The sequence below is a fragment of the Microplitis demolitor genome, chromosome 3, assembly GCF_026212275.2.
Source record: "Microplitis demolitor isolate Queensland-Clemson2020A chromosome 3, iyMicDemo2.1a, whole genome shotgun sequence".
Lineage (NCBI taxonomy): Eukaryota > Metazoa > Arthropoda > Insecta > Hymenoptera > Braconidae > Microplitis > Microplitis demolitor.
In genome coordinates, this window is record NC_068547.1 from 21090512 (window position 1) to 21116714 (window position 26203).

General features: G+C 27.6%; 3 protein-coding genes and 1 non-coding gene across 5 annotated transcripts; 3 read left to right on the forward strand and 1 right to left on the reverse strand.

The window, feature by feature from the left end:
- Positions 1–1694: 1694 nt before the first annotated feature.
- LOC103577555 (orexin/Hypocretin receptor type 1) lies at positions 1695–11568 on the forward strand. The gene is made up of 6 exons (XM_008558244.2): positions 1695–2873; positions 8171–8318; positions 8428–8646; positions 9258–9429; positions 9833–9945; positions 10556–11568. The coding sequence occupies exons 1-6, from the start codon at positions 2397–2399 to the stop codon at positions 10762–10764; spliced, it is 1338 nt and encodes a 445-aa protein (XP_008556466.1). The 5' UTR covers positions 1695–2396; the 3' UTR covers positions 10765–11568.
- Positions 4795–4927, forward strand: LOC128667500 (U11 spliceosomal RNA). The gene has a single exon (XR_008403475.1). It is a non-coding gene; the product is annotated as a U11 spliceosomal RNA (small nuclear RNA).
- A 1143-nt stretch (positions 11569–12711) lies between the features above and the next one.
- Positions 12712–18853, reverse strand: LOC103577557 (protein CASC3). 2 transcript variants are annotated; one of them, XM_008558247.3, is made up of 9 exons: positions 18517–18853; positions 17233–17663; positions 17013–17151; positions 16758–16918; positions 16274–16683; positions 15896–16192; positions 15729–15761; positions 15314–15570; positions 12712–15232 (listed from the first exon to the last, which is right to left on the reverse strand). In XM_008558247.3, the coding sequence occupies exons 1-9, from the start codon at positions 18637–18639 to the stop codon at positions 14345–14347; spliced, it is 2739 nt and encodes a 912-aa protein (XP_008556469.1). In that variant the 5' UTR covers positions 18640–18853; the 3' UTR covers positions 12712–14344. The 2 variants fall into 2 exon arrangements, with proteins under 2 accessions (XP_008556469.1, XP_053593138.1); XM_053737163.1 differs by lacking the exon at positions 15729–15761.
- Positions 18854–19631: 778 nt separating this feature from the next.
- LOC103577558 (protein CWC15 homolog) lies at positions 19632–21389 on the forward strand. The gene is made up of 3 exons (XM_008558248.3): positions 19632–19937; positions 20479–20782; positions 20864–21389. The coding sequence occupies exons 1-3, from the start codon at positions 19807–19809 to the stop codon at positions 21104–21106; spliced, it is 678 nt and encodes a 225-aa protein (XP_008556470.1). The 5' UTR covers positions 19632–19806; the 3' UTR covers positions 21107–21389.
- Positions 21390–26203: the final 4814 nt, after the last annotated feature.

A 26203-nucleotide genomic window follows, 5' to 3' on the forward strand; every position in this document is an offset into this window, starting at 1 on the left:
AAAGACTTGGTAAAATATCATGGTGTTTCAAATACTTTTACTGTGAGTCATTTTTAATAATAACTTTTTTCCAGTTTTTTTTTTTTTTTTAATTTTTGATTTTCTCTTTCTCAGTGGATCACGCGCTTGTGTAATATTCATTACTACAAATTTATTAATATATACAGTTCATCGCAACGTATAAAACATGTTTTATTAAACTTACGGAAAAATGTTAAGCCTAAATACTCCCAATGCTGTTTCTGTCAATGTTCGAAGAACTTTTCTTTAGAAAAATTCTTTAGAATTGAGTGAAGATTTTCATTGAAAACTCAAAATTAATTTAAACTATTTATTATATATGATGCATAAATTAATCGTAAAATTATACTATTGTTAATTAACTATATTAAAATTTTTAAAAAATATTTAGTGCACATCTCAAACGCTTGTGTTATTTTTTGAAATAACTCAATTTATTTTTTGTAACAAATATTCAAAATATATGACATTCAGCGATCATAGTCACAGCTTAAAATATAAAATAATGAACACAAAAGAAATGGCTATAAACAATACTACAATGGTAATAATTTACCAGAAGATGGACTATCGTTTTAAGCATTTTACTGTTCTAATTAATCTTGTAATTTTTTTTATTTCGAATAGAAATCACTCATTTATGCTGTTTATAATAAACTTACTTTATTTTATAAAATTTGTCAATATTTAGATGATAAATCTATGGGAAAAACCTAAGTGAAGTTCTACACTGTAAGAAATTTAGAGTCCGCCGTGTCGTGTGAATGATTTCGTATGAAAATTTTCAACACCGCCGGTATGAAAGTTACACCACGCACAGTGTTAAATTTTTGTCCGTGTGAATTAGAATGATCACGCCGCTAACGGTGCAAATGTTAAATACTTACGTTAATAGAATAATTAATTTATCACCTTCGAACTATAAAATACCTTGTAATGGTCGTATAAATTTCACACAGTAAAAAAGAATTTGTCAAAATCAACACATATCGCGTGTAAAACGAACATTTTACACTTATTTATATGTTACTTTAACATGTCGTGAGTTTTGAAAAAATTACACACGTATACGTTAAAAGTAAAAATTTCCCAAAAATTCTATTGTAATAGTCGACATTATTTTTGTGATGTTTTGTGTGTTGATTTGACAGTAACATATAAAAAGTGTTACTTTCGTATAAAATGAAATTTTTGTGTTAAAAAATTAATCGATTGCGACAGTTCAAACAAGAAACATAGTAATAATACTTAATGAAACTGTTATTTCCATTCATATGGGATATTTTAACTCGATTATGCGCAGTACTCGGTTTTAAACTGCTGATAGCAAATAAGAGACGCTGAACCATCAGTTCCGCTCGAACTGTAAAGTCAGAAGCATCCATCCGCAATTTTCAAAATTATAATATTATTCATTACATCAAAATACTTACATTAACCAAGTTATCAGTATGCGTGATTGTAAAAATTTTTAAGCATTTTCTTTTAAATAAAAAATAATAATTCTTTATGGTCAGTTTTTAAAAATAGTTGTGAGATTTGAAATATTATTTATTTAATTACTGAATGTGGAAAGTGATTATAAATAAGTTTCATTTCATAGTTAAATTCGTCAGTTTAATTATTGAACAAGAGGTTGTAACTGTGTTAATTCATTTACTCACCTGAAAATTAATAAAAAAAAAAAAAAAAAAAAAAAAAAAAAAAATCTTGAGTTATGTCATAAAATTTTTAGAGAATAATGAACACCGTGGGGACAGTAATTTTACGGAATAAGTTTTACGTTTTGAGAAAAGTTAAAGCTTACAAATACGTAAAGACTGTTAATAAATAAATGAATTTGTGATTGATTAGAAAATTATGACTTATTAAATTCTGTACTGCTGTATATAGAAATTTTTTATTATAAAAATAAACATACATATATAGATACGTGTGAAAAAAAAGATATTTAATAGCTATCTCGCAATATCGCGCTTAACGTGACATTTTTTATTTACTCTGTAATAAATATGAAAATATTCTAGCATCTTTGTTTATTTACTTCTCATTTACTTGCTTTTTTTCAATGGTATTTAATATCACAAGCGAAATTATTTACGTTGTGATATTTATTGTTATATATCCATCTAAAAACCTTTAAAATAAAATAAAAGAATTTAAAAACTTAAAAGAAATTTCAGATACCTAATAAATTTAATTTATTTGCATTATGTTAAAAAATATATATATACAACAGAGATATTAAACATGAAATCAAATATTAAAAAATCTTTTAACAAAATTTCGATTTCATTATTTAAATACTCTTTCGCATGTCATTTGACAGTTTATAAAATTGAACATTAAGCTAAACTCATATTCATTCTACAATAATGATATTAAATATTTACTCTTTGATGTTTGGACTGATACTATCAGATTTTATTACACAAACAAGGGCGGTAGATTATATTGACATAGAAGACTCAGAATACAGAAACATCACTGAAGAATTGTATTTATGGAGTGTTAATAACACAAATAATAGCTGTAGTAATTTCTTTTGTATAAGTGATGAAGATTACATCGATTTCTTAATAACTCGTATGACAACACCAAGTATCTACGATTGGATTTTGATATTTATGCACATTACCGTATTTATTGCCGGTATATTGGGAAATTCATTAGTCTGTATTGCTGTATACAGAAATCGATCTATGAGAACGGTTACTAATTACTTCCTTGTTAATCTTGCTGTAGCAGATCTTATGGTAATAATATTTTGTCTACCGTCAACAGTTATTTGGGATGTTACTGAAACTTGGTTACTCGGTGAAACCTTATGCAAAATGCTTCCCTACCTACAGGTAAACAATATTTTTTGTTATTCTCATTATTCATTAAGCCACTAATTGTTTATTTTAATAAAATAAAATTTTATTTCATTAATTTAAATAGGAAAAAATTTTTTTATAAAGTTAAATCTCATGAATTTTAGGATAACCGCTGATGGCTTTTTAAAGATGAAAGATATATTTTTATTATTTATATTTATGCAGATTAATTCCATGTAAAAAAAGAATATAGCTTAATATTTTTTGTATTAAAATATTATTATTAATTTGAAAAAATTATTGCTGACAGTGTAATCGTACTGTCAGTGTAAATTTTATTATAAGCGATCCCGAGATGTTAACGAATTTTCGGATTGATTTAATTTTAAAATCATTAAAGATAATCACAAGCTACTTTTTTTTTCTAATTAAAAAATTAATGTAAAAAATACAATATTTTTTATTGCTTTTGATAGAAAAATTTCTGAATTTGACGTCAAAAAGCTTTGTTTATTTTAGCTGGAAAGAAAAGTATACTGTACACTGATAGAAGGATTTGTTTAGGAGTAATAAATTGATTTATTAAATTTTTCTCAACTGACTTTTTTGGATTTAACAAATATTTAGTAATTATTAACAATATTTATTATAATGAAATAAGTAACTTCTTTATTATTAAGAAATATTTTTAATGCTAACAAAGCCTTATTAACATAAAAGAAATATTTGTTAGCACCAAACAAGGCTTGTTAATATTTAATAAATATTTCTTAGACGAATTTGTCGGTAGAGGGCTACACACGAGCCTGTAGTGGTGTACAAGTATTAAAAAAGCTATATGTGTGTGTCGTTGCGACGTCATATTGTTTACTCCGTTCTAGCTTGCATTGTTGGTTAAACGTAACCTACAACTGAAGCTCTCATATACTTAAATAATATTTATATCAGAAGTATTTTGTAAATTGTCATCCATATTATAACTATGAAAATATGGAAGCCTTGTTAATTTTATTCAATTCAATTTTAATCAAATATAAAACCATTAAAAACACATGTACTATCAAACGGATTTTATGTTATTTCTCAGCGTAGTTTAACATAAGAAATTTTAATTTGTTTATTCTAGTTATAGTGTTAATTACTATGAAATTGTATTTTGAAATTAAAAGAACAGAAAATTTTATACGATGGTTGTTTTAGTTATTTTTGTTTATAAATACAAATATTAATGAATGTGTGTAGCTGCATGCAAAAACATATATAGATATATATTCTTGAACTGTGTGATTTTATGAATTAAATTTTAATAAATAAGTTAATAGATAATTTCTTAAATATAAAAAAAAAATTTGTTCAAATAATAAAAAATATATTAAATATAAAATATTCATTTATTAATTATTAAAAAGTGATTCATTAAATGTTAAAAAGTGATTTATTAAATACTAATAAATCATTTTTTAAATGGAAAGAAATCGTTTATTAAATATTAACAAATCGTTTATTAGATGCTAAGAAATATTTATTAAATACAAAAAAATGATGTTTAAGAAATGATTTGTTAAATATTAATAAATATTTCTTAAATAAAGCTCCGTTAAGAAATAATTTGTTAAATATTAACAAATCTTTTTTAATACTAAGAAATCCTTCTATCAGTGTAAAAAAACGAACATCGATCCTATGAATTTATGGAGTATTGTTAAAATCAAAACTAATTATCGGGCAGCAATGCACTTGCATAAATTAATTATTATTCTAATTAAAATTTAAAAGAAAAAAAATTTAAAAACACTCAATTAATAATTAAATTTACGAATAAAAATATTTTTTTTTTTTTTATTTCTAAAACGATTTCGTCGTATGCCGGTAGGTGGCCAGACTTGAAAAAAATTTATCGCTCACAGTATGTTATACTGAGTTTATGAGTACTAGTTTGAGAGCGATTCTATTTAAAAAGGGTGCTCGCTACTTCAATAGCGCGTTGGTTCGTTATGCGAACTAGCGGGGTATGGCAATCAAGACATACTCAGTACGTAATTTTTGAAACCGTGAGGCTGTTAGCTGCCAGTTGCACTGACGCCTCCGCCTCTTTATTACAAAAACACTTTTAATTCTTAGTCAAAACAACAAAAAAATCAAGAAAAATTTACAATATAATTTAATATTATTATAATAGTCAAAACAGCCCATTATCATTGTAAATTATTTTCCATTAGCAAGATATCCAATTAAAAAATATTCACTATTATAAGAGATAATCGTTATTTAGATTGTTTTTTTTTTCACTAGCTAAGTTACACTACACTACTGGATGTTATTACTCAGCGTAATAAAGACTGCTATCCAAGCGTGATAGAATCTGGGATTGAATTAACGTGATAAAAAAAAAAATTCATGGAATGATTCAGTGAGTTCGCGATAAAGTTCACTAATAAACACTTAAAAATAAAATAATTACTTTATAAAATTATGCTAATAAATAATAACAATTATTTTTATTTTTTAATTTTAATTCAATAGAATTGTAATTAAGTTGTAAAGATTATTTGTAAATATAAAGCGTACCTGCGTTATTTCGTGCCTGTCAGTTTTTAATTTAATATTTATCTTGGCGTTTCAGTTCATGTTCAAAATGTTTTTTTATCCAGCTGAAATTATCAGTTTCTGTCATATCTTGCAGCTTGCAGTAACTATTTTATTATTACCAGAAAAAAAAATATTTATTGTTATATTTCATTCTAGAGTAAAATGGTCGATCATGAATAGAATGAAAGACTAGAAAAATTTTATAATATAATTATTTTAAAATATTTAGAAGCATTTTTTTATCAGTACAAACTGTTCACCAGCTCTATACACTCTAAAAGGTAAATAGAGCTAACTCAATCAACTTTGTAATTACATTGGCTCGTGTACGGCCCTTCGTCATTGATAATAGCCATCCAAGTAATAAAGTGCGTTTACCTGCACTCAATTATCCAAAATATTACCCCTATTAAATATTATCATGAAAAGTCAACCACGCATATCGAGCTTTTATACCTCCTGCTTCATATTTATTCAGTAGATTTTTTTTTTTTTTTTTACGATGAAATTTATGATTTAATTATAGTCGCAAATTTTTATTTATTTTTTAACGGAAAAAAAAATATCAATAAATTTTGGTGAATTCAAGAAATTATTTTCTAGATAATGATCAATAATATGCAGGTTATGGCAGGAGCTACTGTCACATGTAATAAACACCCATTATTTTGAATTTTTTAAAAATAAAGCATTTGAATTCTTTTTAAATCTAGAAATTGATAGTACCTACTAGCTTGTCAAATCTTATTAATATCAATTATATGTTCAGTTTATATAGTACTCTATGTGACAATGTATATAAATTTTATATTTTCGCCATCTGGCTTTAAGCCTCGGCATATAAATTAAAAAAAAAATATATATATATATATTTTCAAAAATGAGTTGACAAAATAAAAAAAAAATTTTTCAAATACAAGTTAAATCACTGATTGCTTTACTTAGGGCCGTGAAAGTAAGTACACTATAAAAAATTTTCGGAGTGAATGCGGTTCGGGTGATTTTTTATTTATTTAGTGTTTAAATGATTATAATCTAAACAAAGATTAAAATTTATTTCTCAGGATTAGTAAGTCGAAATAACATTTTATAGGATAAAACCACTTTAACTTAGTTAATCCCACTGCATTAGTGGTCTTAAATCACTCTCTATAAAGCATATAAATTTTTATTTACACAAATTATTCAAATCCTGACTGAGAAAACTCACAAATACATAAGTATTTACAATTGATTATAATTGTTATTGTTATTGTTATTGTTATTATTAGCAGAAATAACTGTTTACAGTTAAAATACCATTGTATAATTTGAAGCAAGAAGTTGCAATAATCCTACGTGTTATTTATCTAATTTACGGGCTATATGATATCTTATTACCTCATTATACTATTAAGTCTATAACTTACGACACTTTAGTACTGTATTATACTCCAGTTATTAAATTACTATATATACAGTATCTACACTTTGCGCATGGAGACATCGATAATTTAATAATCTTTAAATGTTATAGAGGAAGTTATCGATGGAATTCAGATCAAATTGAATTATTGGTTTTTAAAGTTTTTTCAGACTCTTACCGTTCATTAAAAACTGATGAAAAAAAATATCGTAAAAATATTTTCATAAAATCTTGATAAAAATCAATCTGTGCATTTTAATTTGCTATAATTTTTTTTAAATTCCTCACAAGAATTCTTAAAAATTCATGAAAATTTTTCAACATATGAATAAAAATATCCACAATTAAAAACCCAATTTTTAAACTTTATTAATAAAATAGAAAAAAAAAATTCCTATAAAATTAAATCCGTTGATTTACAACCACTTTGATACAAATTTCCTTTGAAAAGTAACATTAGTTCATCGAAAGCATTCGGTTAAAAAAAAAATACATATTTGTCTACTTTAACTAAAAAATATTATTGAATATCAACTTTTTTTTTAATCATTAATTTTTTTTTCATCAAATATGAGATATATATATCTAAAATATTTGCATAAAAAAAATCGTAATTAAATTTTTTTCATCGTATGTTCAATAAAATACTTAAAATATATATAAAAATATATACTATGTGTAGATACATTTTTTATCATTTTGAATATGTTTTTTTTTTTGCTATAAAAATAGCGCAGAGACTGCATTTTAGAAAATCAAATTACCGTTCGCGCGTAAATTAATTATATTAAACTGGCGTACATAAATCAGTTTCCCAGTGTTCTATAAATTATTTTTTTCTGTTTAATAGCATGAATTTTGTGTGCGTGATGCCGGAAATAATAAAAAGAAAAAAGATTAAGTAAATTTATAAATATAGGTCGCTTAGAGTGTAGTGAGCATTAGACTCATTGAATAATATATATAAATAAATAACACTCGGTAGAGGACAAATGAAAAAAAGTATCAATACAATAGCTCTAAACTCGCAACAAAACAAGTGTTGGTGCTTACACGTGGACATACAAATTTATTGTGTCTCGTATATATATTACATTTATCACGTATATATATATATATACATCCACATATACATTATTCTGGTGGTAACGCATTAATACATAATAACTATGTGCCAAAAATAACCATTAATATACCCCACCGAATAATTTCAAAGTTATTCCATAAAATTGTTATATATAGTTTATTATTATTAACTCAAATTGGTATTATCCACGTTACTATCATCAATAATACTTTATTATGGTCTTAATAATTAATTTAATTATTGTTACAGACAGTTTCAGTTAGTGTGAGCATTTTGACCCTTACTTTCATATCAATCGATCGTTGGTACGCTATATGTTTTCCATTGGAATTCAAATCGACTACAAAACGTGCAAAAAAATGTATATGTTATATTTGGTTATTCTCATTTATTTTTGGTAAAAATAATGTCAACATTTATAATACTATTAAATATAATCATGATGAATTAATATTTGTAAATATTTAACAATGGCTACAATTGTCTAATAATTTAATATGTTTCAGACATACCAGATTTGATTTTACTACAAGTTACTCCAAGTCTACTTAAAATTGAGTCAATTTATTTAACGCGATGTGAAAGATCGTGGAGCGTTAAAAGCGAAAAAATTTTTAATTTTATTATATTTATATTTTTGTATTTCGGGCCATTACTTTTTATGACCTACACATATTACCAAATAATTCGTGTACTACGAAGAAGTAACATTCCTGGATATAAATGTAAGTTTAATTAATACTTAAAAATTAATTTAGAAAAGAAAAGCCGCATACTAATTACACTAATGAGATTTTTTTTCTAATATATGACTGCACACTGTAGAAATTTGCCGAGTGAACGCGAATTAAATTCGGAGTGAATAAGGAGCAGATGACTGTTTATTTATTTAATCCCCTCGGAGTAAAATTCACTCCGAAGGGGACTTTATTTTAATATTAAAACTTCGAATTGGAGTGAATGCGGATTTGAATAAAATCCAGATCACTCCGAAATCACTCTGCTGAAAAGATAAAACAGTAAACATTTAGTAGATACAAAACGTATGAGCAAATATTAAAATAAATATCGAATCCATGTAAAGACCAAGTCACTTGGGAAAAGGACATTTTAAATTTACGCGATTGCTTTAAACTCTTCAATAACTTTTTTATCTATTTAAATGTAGTAAAATCTGTTTTTCATTAGATCATTTAAGAAGTTACAAAGTTATAAAGTTTCTGATAGTCTTTTAATACGACAAATTTAATTAAAAACTTTAAATAATTATCATTATAAACTTAATATAGAATAAGAATTTATTACTAAATTATTAAACTTTGATTTTATAATATAGTATCCAGAAGAAATAAACGAATCCCACTGGATACTCAGGTGACAACGTCGACGTTCAATGACAATCATGAAGGACATTTGGGATCAAGACGGAAAGCTGCAAAAATGCTTGTTGTAGTTGTTTTCATTTTTGCGCTTTGTTATGCGCCAGTTCATTTACTAAACATCCTTCGGTAATTGAAACTATTCTAAGAAAATTCATAAGCGCATACCTCAAACCTTCTCTACAAAATTAAAAACAGAAATTTTTTATTTTTCACGGTTGATATACGTACACGGAAAAAAGAATAAAAAAAAAATAAAGTTTCAAATATCAGCAAAGTCCCTCTACTTTGACACTAAGAATTACAAGACGCAGCAATTACTAATTTCATTAGTTCAAAATACATGAGCAACTGTAAAATTTGGTACCTATAATAGTAGTCTCAATTATTACAGATTTAAACTATAATATTTTTCAAGTTTTTTTATACGAGGGCCCTGTTTCTGCACTAAAAACTTCAATTTTTCCTTTATTATTTTTTCCGTGTATCGGTTGTAAAAAAATTATTTCTAAATCTAAAATTTTTTTTTCAGACATTCAATGGATTTACCATCAAATGACATAACAGTTGCGTGTAGTTTATTAGCCCACTGGCTGTGTTATTTAAATAGTGCAATCAATCCTGTTATTTACAATTTCATGAGTGGTAAAAATTTTATTCTCATAAATAAACACTGAATTGTAATCTTTAAATTAAAAAACTAAGAACTTGGGAAATAATTTTTTAACTATAATAATTAATAAAAAAAAAACAAAAAATTATATATAATATTTAACATGACAATGATGAAATTTTACACGCTGAAAAAAAATGCAAACTATTACCATTTTGCAATAGGAAATGATTACCATCTGTATGTAGTAATCATTATCATGCTTTTATGTTAACTATTTGTTTCTCGTATATCAATAATTACTATTGCTGATAGTAATAGTTACCATCTAGATAGCAGTATTTCTTATGTCTGAAAAATTTTTAATTTTGCCTCCAAGACAGTAATAATTATTATCACGAATAAGAATAGTTACTATCTAGATACGAATGCTTACCATCTCCGATAGGAAAAGTTAACATAAAAGAATAAGAATCATTAAAATGTTAGGATGGCAAGTATTACCACTTTTTTTTCAGCGTGCATTATCTTTTGATAATGGTATCATATAAATTAAAATCAATTGTATTTAAATAATTTGTTCTCAAGTTATATGATATCTGTGATAATTTCAATTGTTATAAATTTTTTAAATATAATTAGGTAAATTCCGCAAAGAATTCAGACGATCGTTCATCTGCTTGCGACCGATTTCAGCCGATGCTGGGACACAAAAAATAAGTGGAATTATTCAAATAGCCGAACGTTCTCTGGTACCCACTACAAATTCAAATCAGTCGGATAATAATTTTGTTAAAAGCCGACGTAGTGTTGAAGTTATTCCTCTTAAAAGTATGTCGGATTATCACTAAACGTGTCCAGCTTCTGGTACATGGCCTAGCTGAAACTAAAGCTAAGGAGTCAGGTAGTACTGCCGATTTTAGAACTACTGTACAGAATTTAATGAAATTTATCTTATCCGTAGCTAATGATAAGAAAAAGATTAAATTAAATTTTTTAAAAGCTACAGAAAACCAGTAAAATTTTGATTTTCATACATTTAACATTGAGTCTCATAATAAATCACAGATTTAATCGAAATTTTTTTTTTTAGCTTTTAAAATATTTAACTGGATCATTTTCTTATCATTACCTACTAAGATATAAAATTTCATTAAATTATTAATGATAATTTTAAAACCGACACTCAAACCCACAAACAGTACTATCCTTGTCGCATTTGCGGAATAAATGGAACCTTTGTCCAAGTTTTTCTCTTTAACAAATGAAAATTTTTGGAAAATGGAAACATAGATTGCTAGATTATAGCCCTGATTAAAATTGTTTGAAAGCCAAGCGGAAATATTCGATTAAACCCGATTGTTTTAACAATCGGATTAAATCGGAGCTTTTAATCAGGCAGAGTAATGCATCGGGTCTCGGTCATAATTTTGTGTTGAGAGGTTTTATTTGAAAGAACAGCTTGGACAAAAATTACCATAGACTCTCCTTAAAAAAACATTTACATTAGTTTATAACTGTATTATATGATGAATATTTTTTTAAATGTAATTTTAACAACCCGAATTCATTGAATTTTTATTTATTTATAGTTTCACTGTAGTTTATTAAATATAAGATAATATACCTAGAACCCTAGCAGGGAACTAGTACTCAATCACTCCATGTACTTGTATATTTATATTTAGTATATATATATATATATATATATATATATATATATATATATATATATATATATATATATATACAAACACATGAGTGATTAGGTACTAGTTTCCTGATCGGGTACTGGGTCTCTTACCTTTTATCATTATAAATTATTGTAAATAAACTTATATATTATTGATGAAAGTATAGTATATATAAAATGTATTAAAATAAATAAAATATATATAATGTGTCATACTACTCCAATATTAGTGAATTTTAGTTTACTGTAAGGCAATAATTATAAGTATATTTTAATTAGATTGACCGGGTGCATGAAAATACTAAAGCTATTAAATTATCAGTGTGAACGTATACATGCATACTGACAGCGCTACCAAAAAAGAGACCTAGAACTTTTTTCTTGTCTTCGGCTCAAGTAAGCAATTGTACACGCGGCTTGGAATACTCTACTTTCCTCCTCAGGTGTGTAATATATTATTTTTTTAGGCTGGTCATACCGGAGTTTTATTGGATCAATCTCTTTATTAATATTTTTTTCTATTTACTATTACGTAGTTTTTTTTTATATTCGTCTTTTTTTATTCCAAGTAAAAATTATTAAAATATGTCGACCCTCTCGGGTTTTTCCATAAGAGCAGTGTATTAAAACTCAAACTTAAACATTAAATAATTAATTAAAAACCCCGATGTCCCCCTCTGAAACTTTTATAATTGATTTATATGCATTTCAACTACGTATAAAAAAATAAAGCCTTAATCTTTTTGAAGCTTTAGTGCTTGTACATCCTTAAATTTAGACAGAGAGTAACACGGCGGAGTCACATTACGAAGATTCTACTGTATTCTGATGATGGTTCCGCTATTCTATAATAATTAAAAATAATAATTAAAAATCTTTAATAATATAAATATAATTACTACTTACCATGTCATTGATACTAATTAAACCATTTAATTTTCACGTCATTTTTATGACTTGTCGTAAGTGACTACAATAAAAATAAAAATAAATAAAACATCAATTTTATAATTTTTTACGTATATATTTTTTTTTTTTGACTTTTATGACAATATCATTAATATTGTGTAAAGAATATTATTTCGAACAATACTCAAATGTTATTAAGTATCTATAATTTAATTTTTTTAATCTGAAGTTCATTTTAATTACATACAATAATATTTAGCTTTTTTTTACATACAATATTTCATTATTTTTTCTGTAACTTTTGTTCATTTGCCACGATTATTATACTTTGTATTTGAAAAAACATTATTTCTCATACATATAAATTTAAAATAATATAGAAATGTCACAAAATTTATTTTAAATACGAAAATAATAACAAATATACTTGTTATTATTATTAGTATTTATTGATTATTTTTATTCATGATTACGAATCGAGTGGTTATTAAAATACATATTTATACTTTTGTTAGTTAAAGCAATAACATATTAATTATGTATAAATAAATGAATATAATTTATGTTATTTCAATAATAATTTTGTGGGTTCAATTAATATTTAAATCTCCTAATACTAAAGATTATATTTACAATAGAGTATGAAGCTTAAAATTGAATGAATTAAATTATATTTTATTGAAATAAATCTGCAATTTTAAATATAGTCAACGGCGTGCAGAAATCTATACATTGAGCTTTACTGTCTACTGTAATGTATCGTAAATCAATGGATTTTTTAATTATATATTTATAGCAATTGTTAATGGCATTATTTAAAATTTATTAATTTTAATCCAATTCACCAGCATTTATTTTCATCAATATTCAAAACTAAAATTTATTATAGGCAGAATTATATGAAAATATTAACGTTTATAATAATATAATCTACATTAATTAAATAATTATTTGACATCATAGTTATGTATATTTAATCACATGACAATTAAATATTATTTTTATTGAAATTGTAAATTTATTTATAAAATGTAACGCGATTGGAAAATAGAACTATCAAAACAAATTTTTCATAACACCAGCATCGAAACTCAGTTTCAGTGTCTTTACAGCCAGTCGAAACAAACTTGTTTCATCTCTTGGAAAGAAAAAATGATATATTGCATAGCTACCTACTCAGGCCGAAGGCGTGTATGTATATTTTTTCCCTAATTCTGCACCGAAATTTCAAAGTCTCGCCCAGTTTAGAGGGAAGAAAGTCGCTTTTTTCTTTTGTGAGAAAACGAAAGATAAAAATTAGCGCATGCGCCATTCTTCCCATAAACAGAAGCGAAAATTGAAACTTTCAGTTGCAGGTCTGGTGAAAAATCGTATGCAAAAATTGTACTTTGCTTCCTTCATTTGTAATTTACTAATTCTGCCCGCTAACTGAAAACTAAATCACAATTTACGCTAACGCTAGTAGTTTATCACATCATTGGTCTTAAATAAACTTGTTTCTGACTGGCTGTTGACACTAAAATTCCAAGTTCCAATGCGGGTAATCATGAATAATATTATGTGTAATTCAGAATAAAAAACGATATCAACGTCACCCATAGTCTGAAATCGCTTTTTTTCATCCCTTGTCACACAATATACTATTTTCAGATAATTAATTAATTACAACATCGAAACTAATAATAAATAAGCCTAATTAGTAATTTGTACAAATAGGAAATAAACTCGTGATACATTTTATAATTGAAATATAAAATAATAATTTTTACATAAAGGCGAATAGAAAAAATTTTCATATCAAGAGTTGATATAATATTAATACACATAAATTAAGCAGCCGCCTCTTCAACAACGGGAGTCGGAACTACATTATCAACTTTATTATTTATTTCGGTTTCATTGACAGCAGCAGCTTCTACTTCAATACTTTTAGCTGATGTATTATTAGAATTATTATCAACAATAATGGCTGTTTTATCAATATTACTTTTACAATCATTTTGTGTGACTGATACAACACTATTGTCTATTTCGTTTGTTTTCTCAATTTTAATATCGTTATTTAAATTATTTATTTCGACAGCAGGTTCTTTTATTTCTTCAGTATAAATTATTTCATCAATTTTTTCTGTTACATTTTCATTCATATTTTCTGTTAAATTTTTATCAATTTTTTCCATTATTATATTTTCATCAATTTTTTCTGTTATGTTTTCATTTGATGTTTCTACCATAACATTTTCTACTAATTTATTGTTATCTACTGAAACATTTTCATTAATTGCAGCACTATCTACAGAAGTATTATCATCAACAATATTTTTTTCATCAGAAGACATTTGCGTTACAGTAATTTCAGAATTTTTTTCTATTTGCTCGACAGGTGAATTATCAAATGCATCATTTGAGGAATTAACAACAAGTGATTCTATAGGTACACATTGCTGTGTATCGATTTGTTGAAATTGTTGTTGCTCACCTGGTATCAATTGACCACCGGGTGCGTTATTACAGAGTGTTTGAGAAGTATTACGACCTCTACCACGGCTATTTTGATGACGTTGTATCGAATTGTCTGGAGGAGGCAAAATAGGAATGGCCGCTTTTGGTCGTCTAAGCGGTGCTATTTGCTGCACCTGTTGTGGCTGCTGAGCTGGACTGTAGTATGTACAACCCTGTGGTTGGTATAATTCTGGTGGTGGCTGTGGTACTGGTGGCTATAATATGTAATATTATAAACCAATTATGTAAACTGTAAATACAATTTTATATGAGATTAAATAAATTGACATCAATACCTGAACCGATGGATTATATCCTTGATACCCCTGAAAATTAGGCGGAAATGCTGGGCCATTGGGGCCTGATACGTAATTAATAATACTCGGTGGAGCCGTTTGAGGCGCAATAAACTGTGGAGTTGGCACCAAAAATGGAGGTGGTGCAAAAGAACCAGGTTGCCCGGCTGTCGACAGTGGAATCACGGATTGAGGTGTCAGTGTATTTGCGGGCGACGGCACTTGAGGAGTTTGATCAAAATGATTCTGTGGAAATCCTGGAATAATTTAATGTTTATTTTAATATCATTGTTACATTAAATGATTTAAATTTTACACACATGTTAAATATATTGAGGACGGTCATTACAATTACAAACAAGCAGGATCACATGAAAACATAATTTAATATACCTGAGTATTAATGTAACCTTACCTTGAGATTCAATTACACCATGTGAATTTCCACCTAAGTAAATTTTTTAAATAATACTTGTGTTAATAAAAAAATATTTAAATGTACTAATTATGAACAACTATGATTAACTAGCGGGATCGGGCTTTTAATTCAAAAATAATATTATATTGAATGCAATTAGTTACCTTGAGGTGGATAAAATCCATGTTGTCCATGCTGACTGTGCTGTGCATGTGGTCCATGTTGGTTGTGCTGTCCGTGTGGTCCATGTTGAGGCTGATAATTTTGTTGCCCAGGGCCATCCGGAATGGCTGGTCGTTGACGGAGACTCGAGTAACGTTTGGGTCTACTTCCTGCAACCTCAGACGGAGAATGAGAATGAGTTTGTGATTGTGGCTGCTGCTGTTGCATGGGAGGTTGTTGCATACGCGGTAAAGCAGCATTCGATCGTTGTTGACTCGATACTTGTCCATAGAAATTTTCTATATTATAAATAAAATAATAAGCAATTGCTTTGCAGAACTAGTACAAATAATTAATAATTGAATAACTGAATAATTTACTTTGCTGTCGTCCATGATGATACATTGATCCATCATTAATGTTCATATGTTTGACCTCATTAACAAGCTGCTCATCATCACGTTGACTCGTATTATTTCTTCTATCGCCGCCAGTTATCAGTCCACTGCCACGACCTTTTGGCTTACTATCACTAGTTCTATTCGTAACGAGATTGTTATTAGCTGTTGGTTTAAAACCACGTCCTCGTACTCTACTTGCTGCAAGACTAACGCTCTCTTGGACCTGCCTCCTGTTTACATAAACTGGTTTCACATTAACTGTTGTTGGAGTCGTCGTTTTTTCATTATCAGCAACGTTAGTCATATTTGCCATTAAACTCTGATGTGTGTATGTGGCATCCTTTTTCCAAGCTGGATTAGTTGGCTCATTAGGAGCTTTATTTTCATTTCTAAATTAAAAATTCATTGTAGTAATAATAAAAAAAAGTAGACAATAATAGTTTTAATTATTTAAATTAATTACGTTTGAGTATTATTAGTAGTTTGTACTTCAATTCTATGATTTTCCTGTTGAGATTGAAGTGGTGGAAAGGCATTTTGCTGTTTATTACTATGATATTTATTTTTGTTACTGTACCATGCTGATGATATTACTGGTTCTTCTGCTGTATCTGGGTTATTATCCTGAAAAATATAAATAAAAATTTTGTTATAATTATTTATAACTATTTTAGCTATCAATAAATTAAATAAACAAATTGATGATTTAATTATTTACCTTTGTAGAACCACCAAGAGCAGGAAATTCTTCACCAGTTTTGTTCGACCGTCTATTTTGTTTTGTTGAAATATTTGTTGGCGTTTTACCATAAGCATCTTCATCCTCCCAATTACGTGTATATTTATTTGGCCCGCGACTGTTTTTAAATAAAATATTAAAATTGATTATAATTGATAAATTTAAAAAAAAACATTTTTTTTATAGTATTTCAGCTCACCCATATCTACGGCGTCTGCGAGCTCTAGGTGGACCTTCTTCATTCCTGATATCATACCCATAAACAGCTATCAGTTCTTCATGACTCTTCGGAGCCTGCTCGTCATCATTATATCTGTCATGATCCCACCTGTCTTCTTTGTCCTTCCAAACCTTCTTGTCCTTAGACTCTCTCTCAGCAGGCTGCTCCACAGTATCCTCAGCAGTTTCTTCAGCCGTACGATCGTCATGCTCGTAGAAAGTACCGCGTTTTGGTATATACTGCGGATTACGTCTATCCTCATCGTCATCCAACTTTTTCGGTGGCTTATCCTCCTCCTGGCCGTCTCCGCTTTCACGCTGGACACCATCTTGCGATCCTCCATCGGACTCGCCCTCACTTCCGACAGTATCATACTCCGAATCACGATGAATTTCTGTCGGCTCATTGCTCTATAAATTTATAATTGTAATTGTTAGCGATATATTTTCACAGCACTAAATTTCTTGGGTAAATTCTGCCACATAATTTTAAAATACATTTCTTTTACTTATTCTTTCGAGTATTTTTGTTTTTTTAGTCTAATTATAATTATTATTAATTTATAATATAAAATATTTAAATGAATCAATTTATTTATTTAAAATTTGAATGAAAATTTTCAACTAAAAAGAAGTTTTATTAAGATTAAAATATTTTTTGGTAAATATGCAGATAGGGATCCATTTTGTCTCCATTCTTAAAAACTTTGAGGTTTTGCAATAATTTTATTTTAGATTAAAAGCAAAAAAAAAAAATTTCTAAGATCATAAGGAAATTTTTTTAGACCAAAATAAAGTTTGACTTTTACATATTTACTTGTTCTTTTTTATTGGTAAGAAGTAATCTAGTTTCATGCAAATAAATGAATAAAATTAAAAAAAAAACTTGACCGTCTAACGGTATTAGAAAATAAAATAAAAAAGCAAGTAGTTTAAAAAGTAAATAGCAACTAAAGTTTTTTGTAACCTATATTAACTTATAACTGATAAGCAGAGAAAGCTAAGTAGACTTTCAAATTAAAATATTTTTTAAAATAAGTCTACTAAACTTTCGACATAATTACATGTATAACCACAAAAATATATTTACATACATACGCATGTATTTACATATATATGACCGGCAACAAAATAAATAAAATAATTAATAAATGTCCTAGAAAAAAAAAAAACTTAAATACTTTTGTAACAATTGTTAAAAAAAATGTAAATAATAAATAAAATAAGAATTCAATTGTCGCAATAATAATGAATATTTTTTTACCAGAGTTTCTTTTGTTCCTACAAGTTCATCAAATGAATCTGATAAATCATCAGATGCATGGGATTGATCAGATTTATGACGACGTCGACGAGTATCCGACATGTTTGCATCAGATTTAATCATGCTCCCAACACTATTTGTATTCACTGTCACCGATGGCTAATAATTAAAATAATATTGAGACGATGACACTTTGGGTAGGTTTTTTTATTTAATGAAATTAGTTAATTTAATAGCTACTGTATATTAATAATGATATATAATAATGATGTTGAATTAAATTAGCACACAGTAGCACGACATAAACCCATGAACGGTAACGACGCTACTGCTTCACTTGCTGGATGAGGATAAATCCCAAACTAAACTAAAACATACTGTACAGTTTTTTATACCTATAGTTTGATGAGTGTAAATGTAGCAGACATCCGACAATTATTATAATTTTTAAATAAATTAACAAAATGTATATCGAATAAAAATAAAAAATTCACACTCGATGAATTTTAAAATCGGTATATCCATTTTTTTAATTCAATCTTTTTAATCGTCTCGTTTGTTTATTTATAATTTAAAATTTTTCGCAAATTTGCTAATTCACAATCGTGTACTTTGTTTTTTATATGATTCAAAAGTTAGCCAATGTCTAATAATTTTTGGTTTTTTTTTAAACAATAAATTATAAAAAAAAAAGTATTTGAAAAATATGCGCCTGTAATTATTTAAATTTTTTACATGTGCATATTTTTTAGTTTATGTTTTTTTTATAATTGATTTGACGAAAAAAAAAAATCCGAAAATTATGAATTGTCTGTTAACTTCAGGATCATTTTTTTTGTAAGTGTGAATGTGAATATGCCACAATTTATAAACTTTAAGTAAATAAATAAATTCAAATAATGAAATTGAAAAAAATGCGCGCAAAAATTTAAAAATTGTCAATTGTCAGTTACATTCTCACTTATAGTTTTTTTCGTATAGAAAATAATAAATAAATTTTTTTCTTTGTATACATAAACATTGATTATATTTTATTATTTAAAACAATAATGTGGAAAATTTTTAAATTGTCTATGATTTTCTTTTAACAAAGAAACATTTAAAAAACGGCGGCAAATTAATTTGAATTTTGAAATCTTGAGGGCAGCACGGACTCCGATCTCCATATTTTTATTTGTTGGTTGGGTTGATATATTGATAGTTAGCAAAATTAGCTTTTATTAGTAAAATTTAAAATAAGTGAAAGAGTATTTACTGTTTGTAATAATAAACATTTAATAAATAATAATAATGTCCACGGCTGCAAGACCAACGTTTGATGGAGCACGAGGTGGACAAGGACGTGGTGAAAAAGATTTAAGTGCTATTTCAAAGCAATATAGTAGTCGTGATTTACCTTCACACACTAAATTAAAATACAGGTATTTATATTTATTACTTATTATTATTAATAATAATAACATAATATTACGTTAAAATATTAGTGACCGAATTAATTAACTATTAGAAATTAACCCAATGTAACATATCTGTAACAAATCAAAAAAGATCCTACACAACCCTTACTCATAGGAGACATTCTCGAAAGTTGGTGGAAATTTGGTTGAAGATCTATAGTCTCACGTACAAACACCCACAAGTCATTAACTCAAGGGTTGATGAGAAAAAAAAATAAAAACTTTCAAACAAAAGTTGTAGAGAAAAAAAATTCACATGAAAAAGTATAAGAATTTCTTCTTTGTATTTATAGAAAATAACAAAATGTTTATCAGCTTTAATTTCCAAATTTCAAATCAGTAGAAATTTAATTACAATAAAAAAATTCCTAGGTATAGATTTCAATTATTATTGCTATTAATTATTTGTTGATAAAATTTATTAGTACAATCATGTAAACAGGTTTAATAACTCTGTTTTTTATATGTTAATTGTCATTGACATCGAATTGATTTAATTTTATAGAGAACATGGACAAGGGACAGTTGACGAATTACGTAATCGTGATTTTCGTCGTGAATTGGAAGAACGTGAACGCGAAAAAGATAAGTCATCAGCGAGTAATCGTCGTATGATTGAACCAGCACGCGAAGCTGCACCATCTTCGAAACGTCAAAAAGTTGACCAAGCACCGGCAGCTAGTCTAGATGCTGATGATCCATTAGATGAGGATGAATCTGACTCCGACAGTGATGAAGATGACACTGCAACTCTGCTCGCAGAGTTACAACGAATTAAAAAAGAACGCGCCGCTGATCAAGCAAAGAAAGTAAGTTATTTTAATTGATTGGAAACTTTAAATTAATAAAAAAACTTATTGAAAGATAATTATGTTTTCTTTAATCAACAGGAAATGGAAAAACGTCAAGAAGAAGAGAGAATACGAATGGAAAATATTTTATCGGGAAATCCTCTTTTGAATTATTCGTCTCAAGTCACAAGGACAGATATGAAAGTTCGTAGGCGCTGGGACGACGATGTTGTTTTTAAGAATTGCGCACGTTCCGAGCCAAAAAAGAAACACGATGTCTTCATAAACGATTCGCTGCGCAGTGAATTTCATAAAAAATTCATGGAAAAATATGTTAAATAATTAAATTTATCAATACTATTATTTATTAATCCTAATTTATGTATAAGATAAAATAAGTCGTCAATAATATTCATACAATTATATTCTATATCTTACATTTTTTTAAAATCTTATTATGTTTCACAATTAGCTAATGTTTCTGTATCTAAAACAATCTTTACGCGGTTGTAGAGATATAGATGACAGATAAGAGTTTTCATACTACCTGTTGATTTTTGCTGCTGAGATTAAGTGGTTTCTATTCATCAATTATGCTAATAAAAATATTCATCGTCAAACGGCATTTTTTTTAAAACGCGTTTTCATTTATTTCTCTATTCGCACTCAACTAGATAAACAGTACTATCTTTGTTGCACTTGTACAGTAAATGATAACTTTATCCAAGCTTTTATCGTAAACAAATGGAAGTTATCAAAAAATTGAAGCGCACTTCGCTAGTTCATAGAGTAAAGCATCGGGTCTGTGTCTTTATTTTGCGTTTAGAGCTTTTATTTCAGAGAAAAGCTTGGACAAAATTATCTGATAACCGTTCTTAAGCAGTAATCTAGTTGATTTTCTATATACTATTTTAATATTTAGTATCCTGAGTGGCACAAAAAAAATTTTTATTTTTTATTGAATTTCCCTGATAGCCAGAGTTCCTGATCAGAAAGTTGGTGTACATGAGTTGCGATCAACTTGACGACAAATTGTCGACAACTTTAAGTTTGTGTAACTGTTGACTACAAGTTGCTCAGAAACTTGGCGATAATCTACTGCCACAACTTGTCACCAAGTTTCTGAGCAACTTGACGTCAACTTGTTGGCAACAGTTACTCGAATTGAAAGTTGTTGACAAGTTTTTCGGAAAGTTGCCGTCAATTTATGGAAATGCCAACTTAGTGACAAGTTGCGGCCAGATTGTCGACAACTTTTTAGAAAAGTTGTCGTCAAGTTAGTTGCAACTAATGTACACCAACCTTCTGATCAGAAAGTCTGGCTATCAGAGAAGTCAACAATTTTTTTTGTGTCGCTTGAGATACTAACTGTAGTAATGGTAAATTGTTGATGATAAAGATGTTTTCAAATGATAAATTGAATATAGAAGGAGATAGTAATATCACTATTCAGTACAGTAGAATTCCGTTTATTCGGATGCCACTAATTCGAGTTACTTCCCCTACATCTTGATCTTTACTAGGAGCATATGAGACACACTGTCTCTTACCTGATGCTATACTTCAAGCAGCACAAAAAAATGATTGACTTTTTGTTAAATTTAACGCGACAATCTGTTATCATATAATTAATTGTTAAATTAAATTCAAAAATTTTTCTTTATGCCGCTTAGGTACATGCATACAACCCATTATAAATTTATTATTTAAATAAATTTAGCTTCGCTTTTTCAAATATAATTATACGCTTATATAATACAAATTAGTCGTTAGAACAAACTTTCCACAGCCGTTCCACAAACTCGCAATAGTTTTTTCTTTTTTTACAGCTGCAAAAAAATCTAATTATTCAAATACGGCAAAACCTTCTACTCGGGTTGTAATGGTAATCCGTTTTTCGTAATTAAAACAACAGGAAATTCCTTTTAGTCTATAAGTCCATTTGAAATTTTTTGGTTTATTTAAATAAAAACTAATAGTTGATATTATTTGTTTTTCTTAAATTTATACTCCTCGTATGAAAAAATCTATATCCAAGAATATTTGCCGGCAAAATAGCATACATACAACAATACTGAAGATATCAGCCGCATATATACTATTTATCCAGGATTAATACATCCATGAAACTTATAGTTTTTTTATTTAAAAATTTTTTTTGTTTCATAAAATACCAAGTTTGTGATTACATTTATTTTAATATTTGTTCCTATTTAAACAGACTAGCAAATGTTTATAATTTTTTTAATTGTCATGACTTCCCGCACGAAAAAATATATATCCCGGCAAAATAATATATGTTTGGCTTATATCTTTAGTATTGTCGTATGTATTTTTGTCGGCATATATTCTCGGGTATATCTTTTTCCGTGTGGGTTATGAAATTTACTTGGATTCGTTTATTTATGTGGAGAACATTTAAAAGAACCACTTGATATATTTGTTTGTACACTGTAAAAAATTCGGAGTAAATATGGAATATATTTCAATTCGAATTCACTCCGTCACTCAGAGTTCCGGAGTTTAAAAAAAAATCACTCCGCACGCAGAGTGGATAGAAACTTTTTCATAGGCGAAGTGGTTTTATTTTAATCCGCATTCACTCTGGTCTGGGATTTTTAAACTTGAATAAATTTATATTTAATAGAAGCAACTGTTAATGAGAAATATAATTATTTCAACAAATAATTGTTTCGGATATTAATAACTAAACTTAAAATATAGTGTTTTCAATTTATAAAATGTTTTAGTAACTCACTAAATTATAATTTTAAATGCATAGTAAAAATATTAAATTATTGAATAGCTATAGTGACATAGTTTTCATGGAAATATTTTATATTTCAGTACAATATGAAATGTTATCTCGTGTTATGGTTGATGTAAGTCATACGACAATTTGTGATTCAGTAGAATCATATTTTTTAAAATTTTATAATTAACTGCTTATAATTTTTTAAATTTATCTCGTGTGAATATATATAAAAGGAGCTCGTAATTATTTCCATACTCAATATAATATAAAAATGTGAAAATATCAAAGACTTAAGCTCAATATGTATTAGTTCTCTTCGAAGGGGTGTAGATAAATAAAAAGTCATCCGCTCCGCGCGAATACTTCAGATTTACTCTGCATTCACTCCGCAAAATTTGACAGTGTACGGGTTTTACTATTAATATAAAACTTGATATCGAGTTATCAGTGAAAAGAAAACGCTTAAAGTAAATACTGAGAATGATGAACGCATGCCCGATTTTTCAGTAATGAAATTATGACGTAAACATCCTGCAGGATAATCAGATATTACATGCTGATATAATGTATTCATTGCTCCTGCGCCAACGGTGACCTTGGACCTTGGAGAAATACAGATTACACTACAAATATAAATTGACATTACAGTCTGCAACCATATGTCTTACAGACCTCTTCACGTTCTGGTTTAAAGTTGCACGGCTATAAAACATCAAAAATCGTTGATAAGTAAGTATTAAATGATTAAATACAAAAGTGCAAAACAAGTTATGAATTAAAATGTAAAGGACAGTGCATTGATAAATTTTTTTTTTAATTTATTTATAAATATAGATATAAAAATATGTGGAGTGGTCAGGAACTATAGTCCCTGATCGAGTATTGAGTCTTTGATCATATAGCGAAATTAATTATATTATTAGTTTTGTATAAGTGTGCGCGTCTGTGGGTGTGTGTGCCAAGGAGCTCGAAAACAGCGGGAAGTTTTGGGGCTGGCCCACAGGGTCAACCGATCTCCAGTTTTTGGTATTTAAACTTGATTGGAAATTAATTTTTTCTAGATATAACTTCAAAAATGTCTGTCAATAAAACTTCGACTCTCGACAAATTCAAAAATATAAAAAAGAAGCGCAGGTCCTCATCGTTACCACCCATCAGAGAGTCGTATGCTGAGGATCCCCGTTGGAATGAGTGGGACAATACACCTCGTGGTAAATAAATGTTTTTATTAAAAAAAAAAAATTATGTATTGTTTACTTGTTATTTACTTTACTGTACTGTATTCTACATGTTATTTAATTTACGCTATTTATATCATAATAGTGTGTTACGGTCTATACTATTTATAATGGCGAAAAAATCAAGTACCATTAACTTCGTATTGAATATTTAGTCCGGAGATATTTTGTCTGTCGGATAATTTGTATTCGGATATTTTATCGCGGATATTCTGTCGTGGATATTTTATCTTTGATCTACAAGTCGTGCTATCATTATTTCGGTACCCGTTACCGATTATTTCGGTTCTACTGACAAATTTCAGTGGACATAAAAAAACTATTTTTGAGGGATGTTACACGGGATGTGTGTACGAGTATGCGTGTGCGTGTGTGTACGTAACTGATACCAAAAAAATCGGTAATAGCTACTGAAATTTAATCGGTAACAGCTACCGATTTTTTTTTTTTCGTGTAGTATTCTGTTAAATATAAAATATTTTTTATATAGCTGGAAAAAAAGAGGCTGAAAAAATACTCGAAATTCGCAAAAATGAATATGAACGCATCAAAAATGCAAGCCTTCATGGACCTGGAAATAATCGACAATTCAAATTTGATCTTAATGGTATGCATATTTTGAACTTATTAAATTCTATTTTACATACCTATTTAAAGCAATGAGTACAACAAAGTTTTTACTTTTCATGATAGCATAAGATATTACTATAATACTATATTTAGCTAAAAAAATCATAAAATAATATAGAAAGATTGTACATTACTTATTCTGTTTTATTGAAACAAATGTAGTAAAATCACTCAAAAGTTGAAGTCACTTTATGACTGATGGATATACGTCGATAGCAGAATTCACAACTCTGTACTGCACATTAGGGTGGGCCAAAAAAAGGAATTAATTTTTTTTCTTTAGTTACCGTGAAAATATCATTAAAGATGATGAAAAAAAAGTTCTGGTAAATTTTGAGCTCTTAATATCAATGTTAAGAGGTGGCGCTTCGTGATTTTTGATTTTCCATTTAAATAACATAGAAAAAAACAATTTTTTTAGTTTGGAATTTTTTACCTCGACAATGGCTCATTGTACGAATAAGTTCAGTATACATTTTTGTAGAAAATTTAACGCCCTACAAAAAAAGTCTCTTATCATTTTTTGATAAATCTATCTGTTCAAAAGTTCTTGGAGCTCGAAGTCAAGATAAATAGAGAAAATTTCAAGATCTCCTTACTTTTCCGGCAAAACTATCGGGCGTATCATAAAATGTCATGGAATCTTTTTTGTAGACAATTCTATTTCCTACAAATTATCACTGATGAATTTTTTTTTTAAATTCTGCATTGTTTTCTAGTTATTTCCATTAATGCCAAGCTCTTAAAATCGATCAGAAAATTATTTTTTTTATGAGCTTGGCATTAAAATGAAAATAACTAGAAAATAATGCAGAA

What these genes read in the sequence shown, in the direction of transcription:
- LOC103577555 (XM_008558244.2), top strand. Translation starts at nt 2,397, where the DNA reads ATGATATTAAATATTTACTCTTTGATGTTTGGACTGATACTATCAGAT. An exon ending in AAATGCTTCCCTACCTACAG is followed by an intron (nt 2,874 to 8,170) that starts GTAAACAATATT and finishes TTATTGTTACAG; the next exon opens with ACAGTTTCAGTTAGTGTGAG. An exon ending in CATTTACTAAACATCCTTCG is followed by an intron (nt 9,430 to 9,832) that starts GTAATTGAAACT and finishes TTTTTTTTTCAG; the next exon opens with ACATTCAATGGATTTACCAT.
- LOC103577557 (XM_008558247.3), bottom strand. Translation starts at nt 18,639, where the DNA reads ATGATTAAATCTGATGCAAACATGTCGGATACTCGTCGACGTCGTCAT. An exon ending in TAGGAACAAAAGAAACTCTG is followed by an intron (nt 17,664 to 18,516) that starts GTAAAAAAATAT and finishes ATAAATTTATAG; the next exon opens with AGCAATGAGCCGACAGAAAT. An exon ending in ACTACTAATAATACTCAAAC is followed by an intron (nt 16,684 to 16,757) that starts GTAATTAATTTA and finishes TTTTTAATTTAG; the next exon opens with AAATGAAAATAAAGCTCCTA.
- LOC103577558 (XM_008558248.3), top strand. Translation starts at nt 19,807, where the DNA reads ATGTCCACGGCTGCAAGACCAACGTTTGATGGAGCACGAGGTGGACAA. An exon ending in CACACTAAATTAAAATACAG is followed by an intron (nt 19,938 to 20,478) that starts GTATTTATATTT and finishes TTAATTTTATAG; the next exon opens with AGAACATGGACAAGGGACAG. An exon ending in CCGCTGATCAAGCAAAGAAA is followed by an intron (nt 20,783 to 20,863) that starts GTAAGTTATTTT and finishes TTTAATCAACAG; the next exon opens with GAAATGGAAAAACGTCAAGA.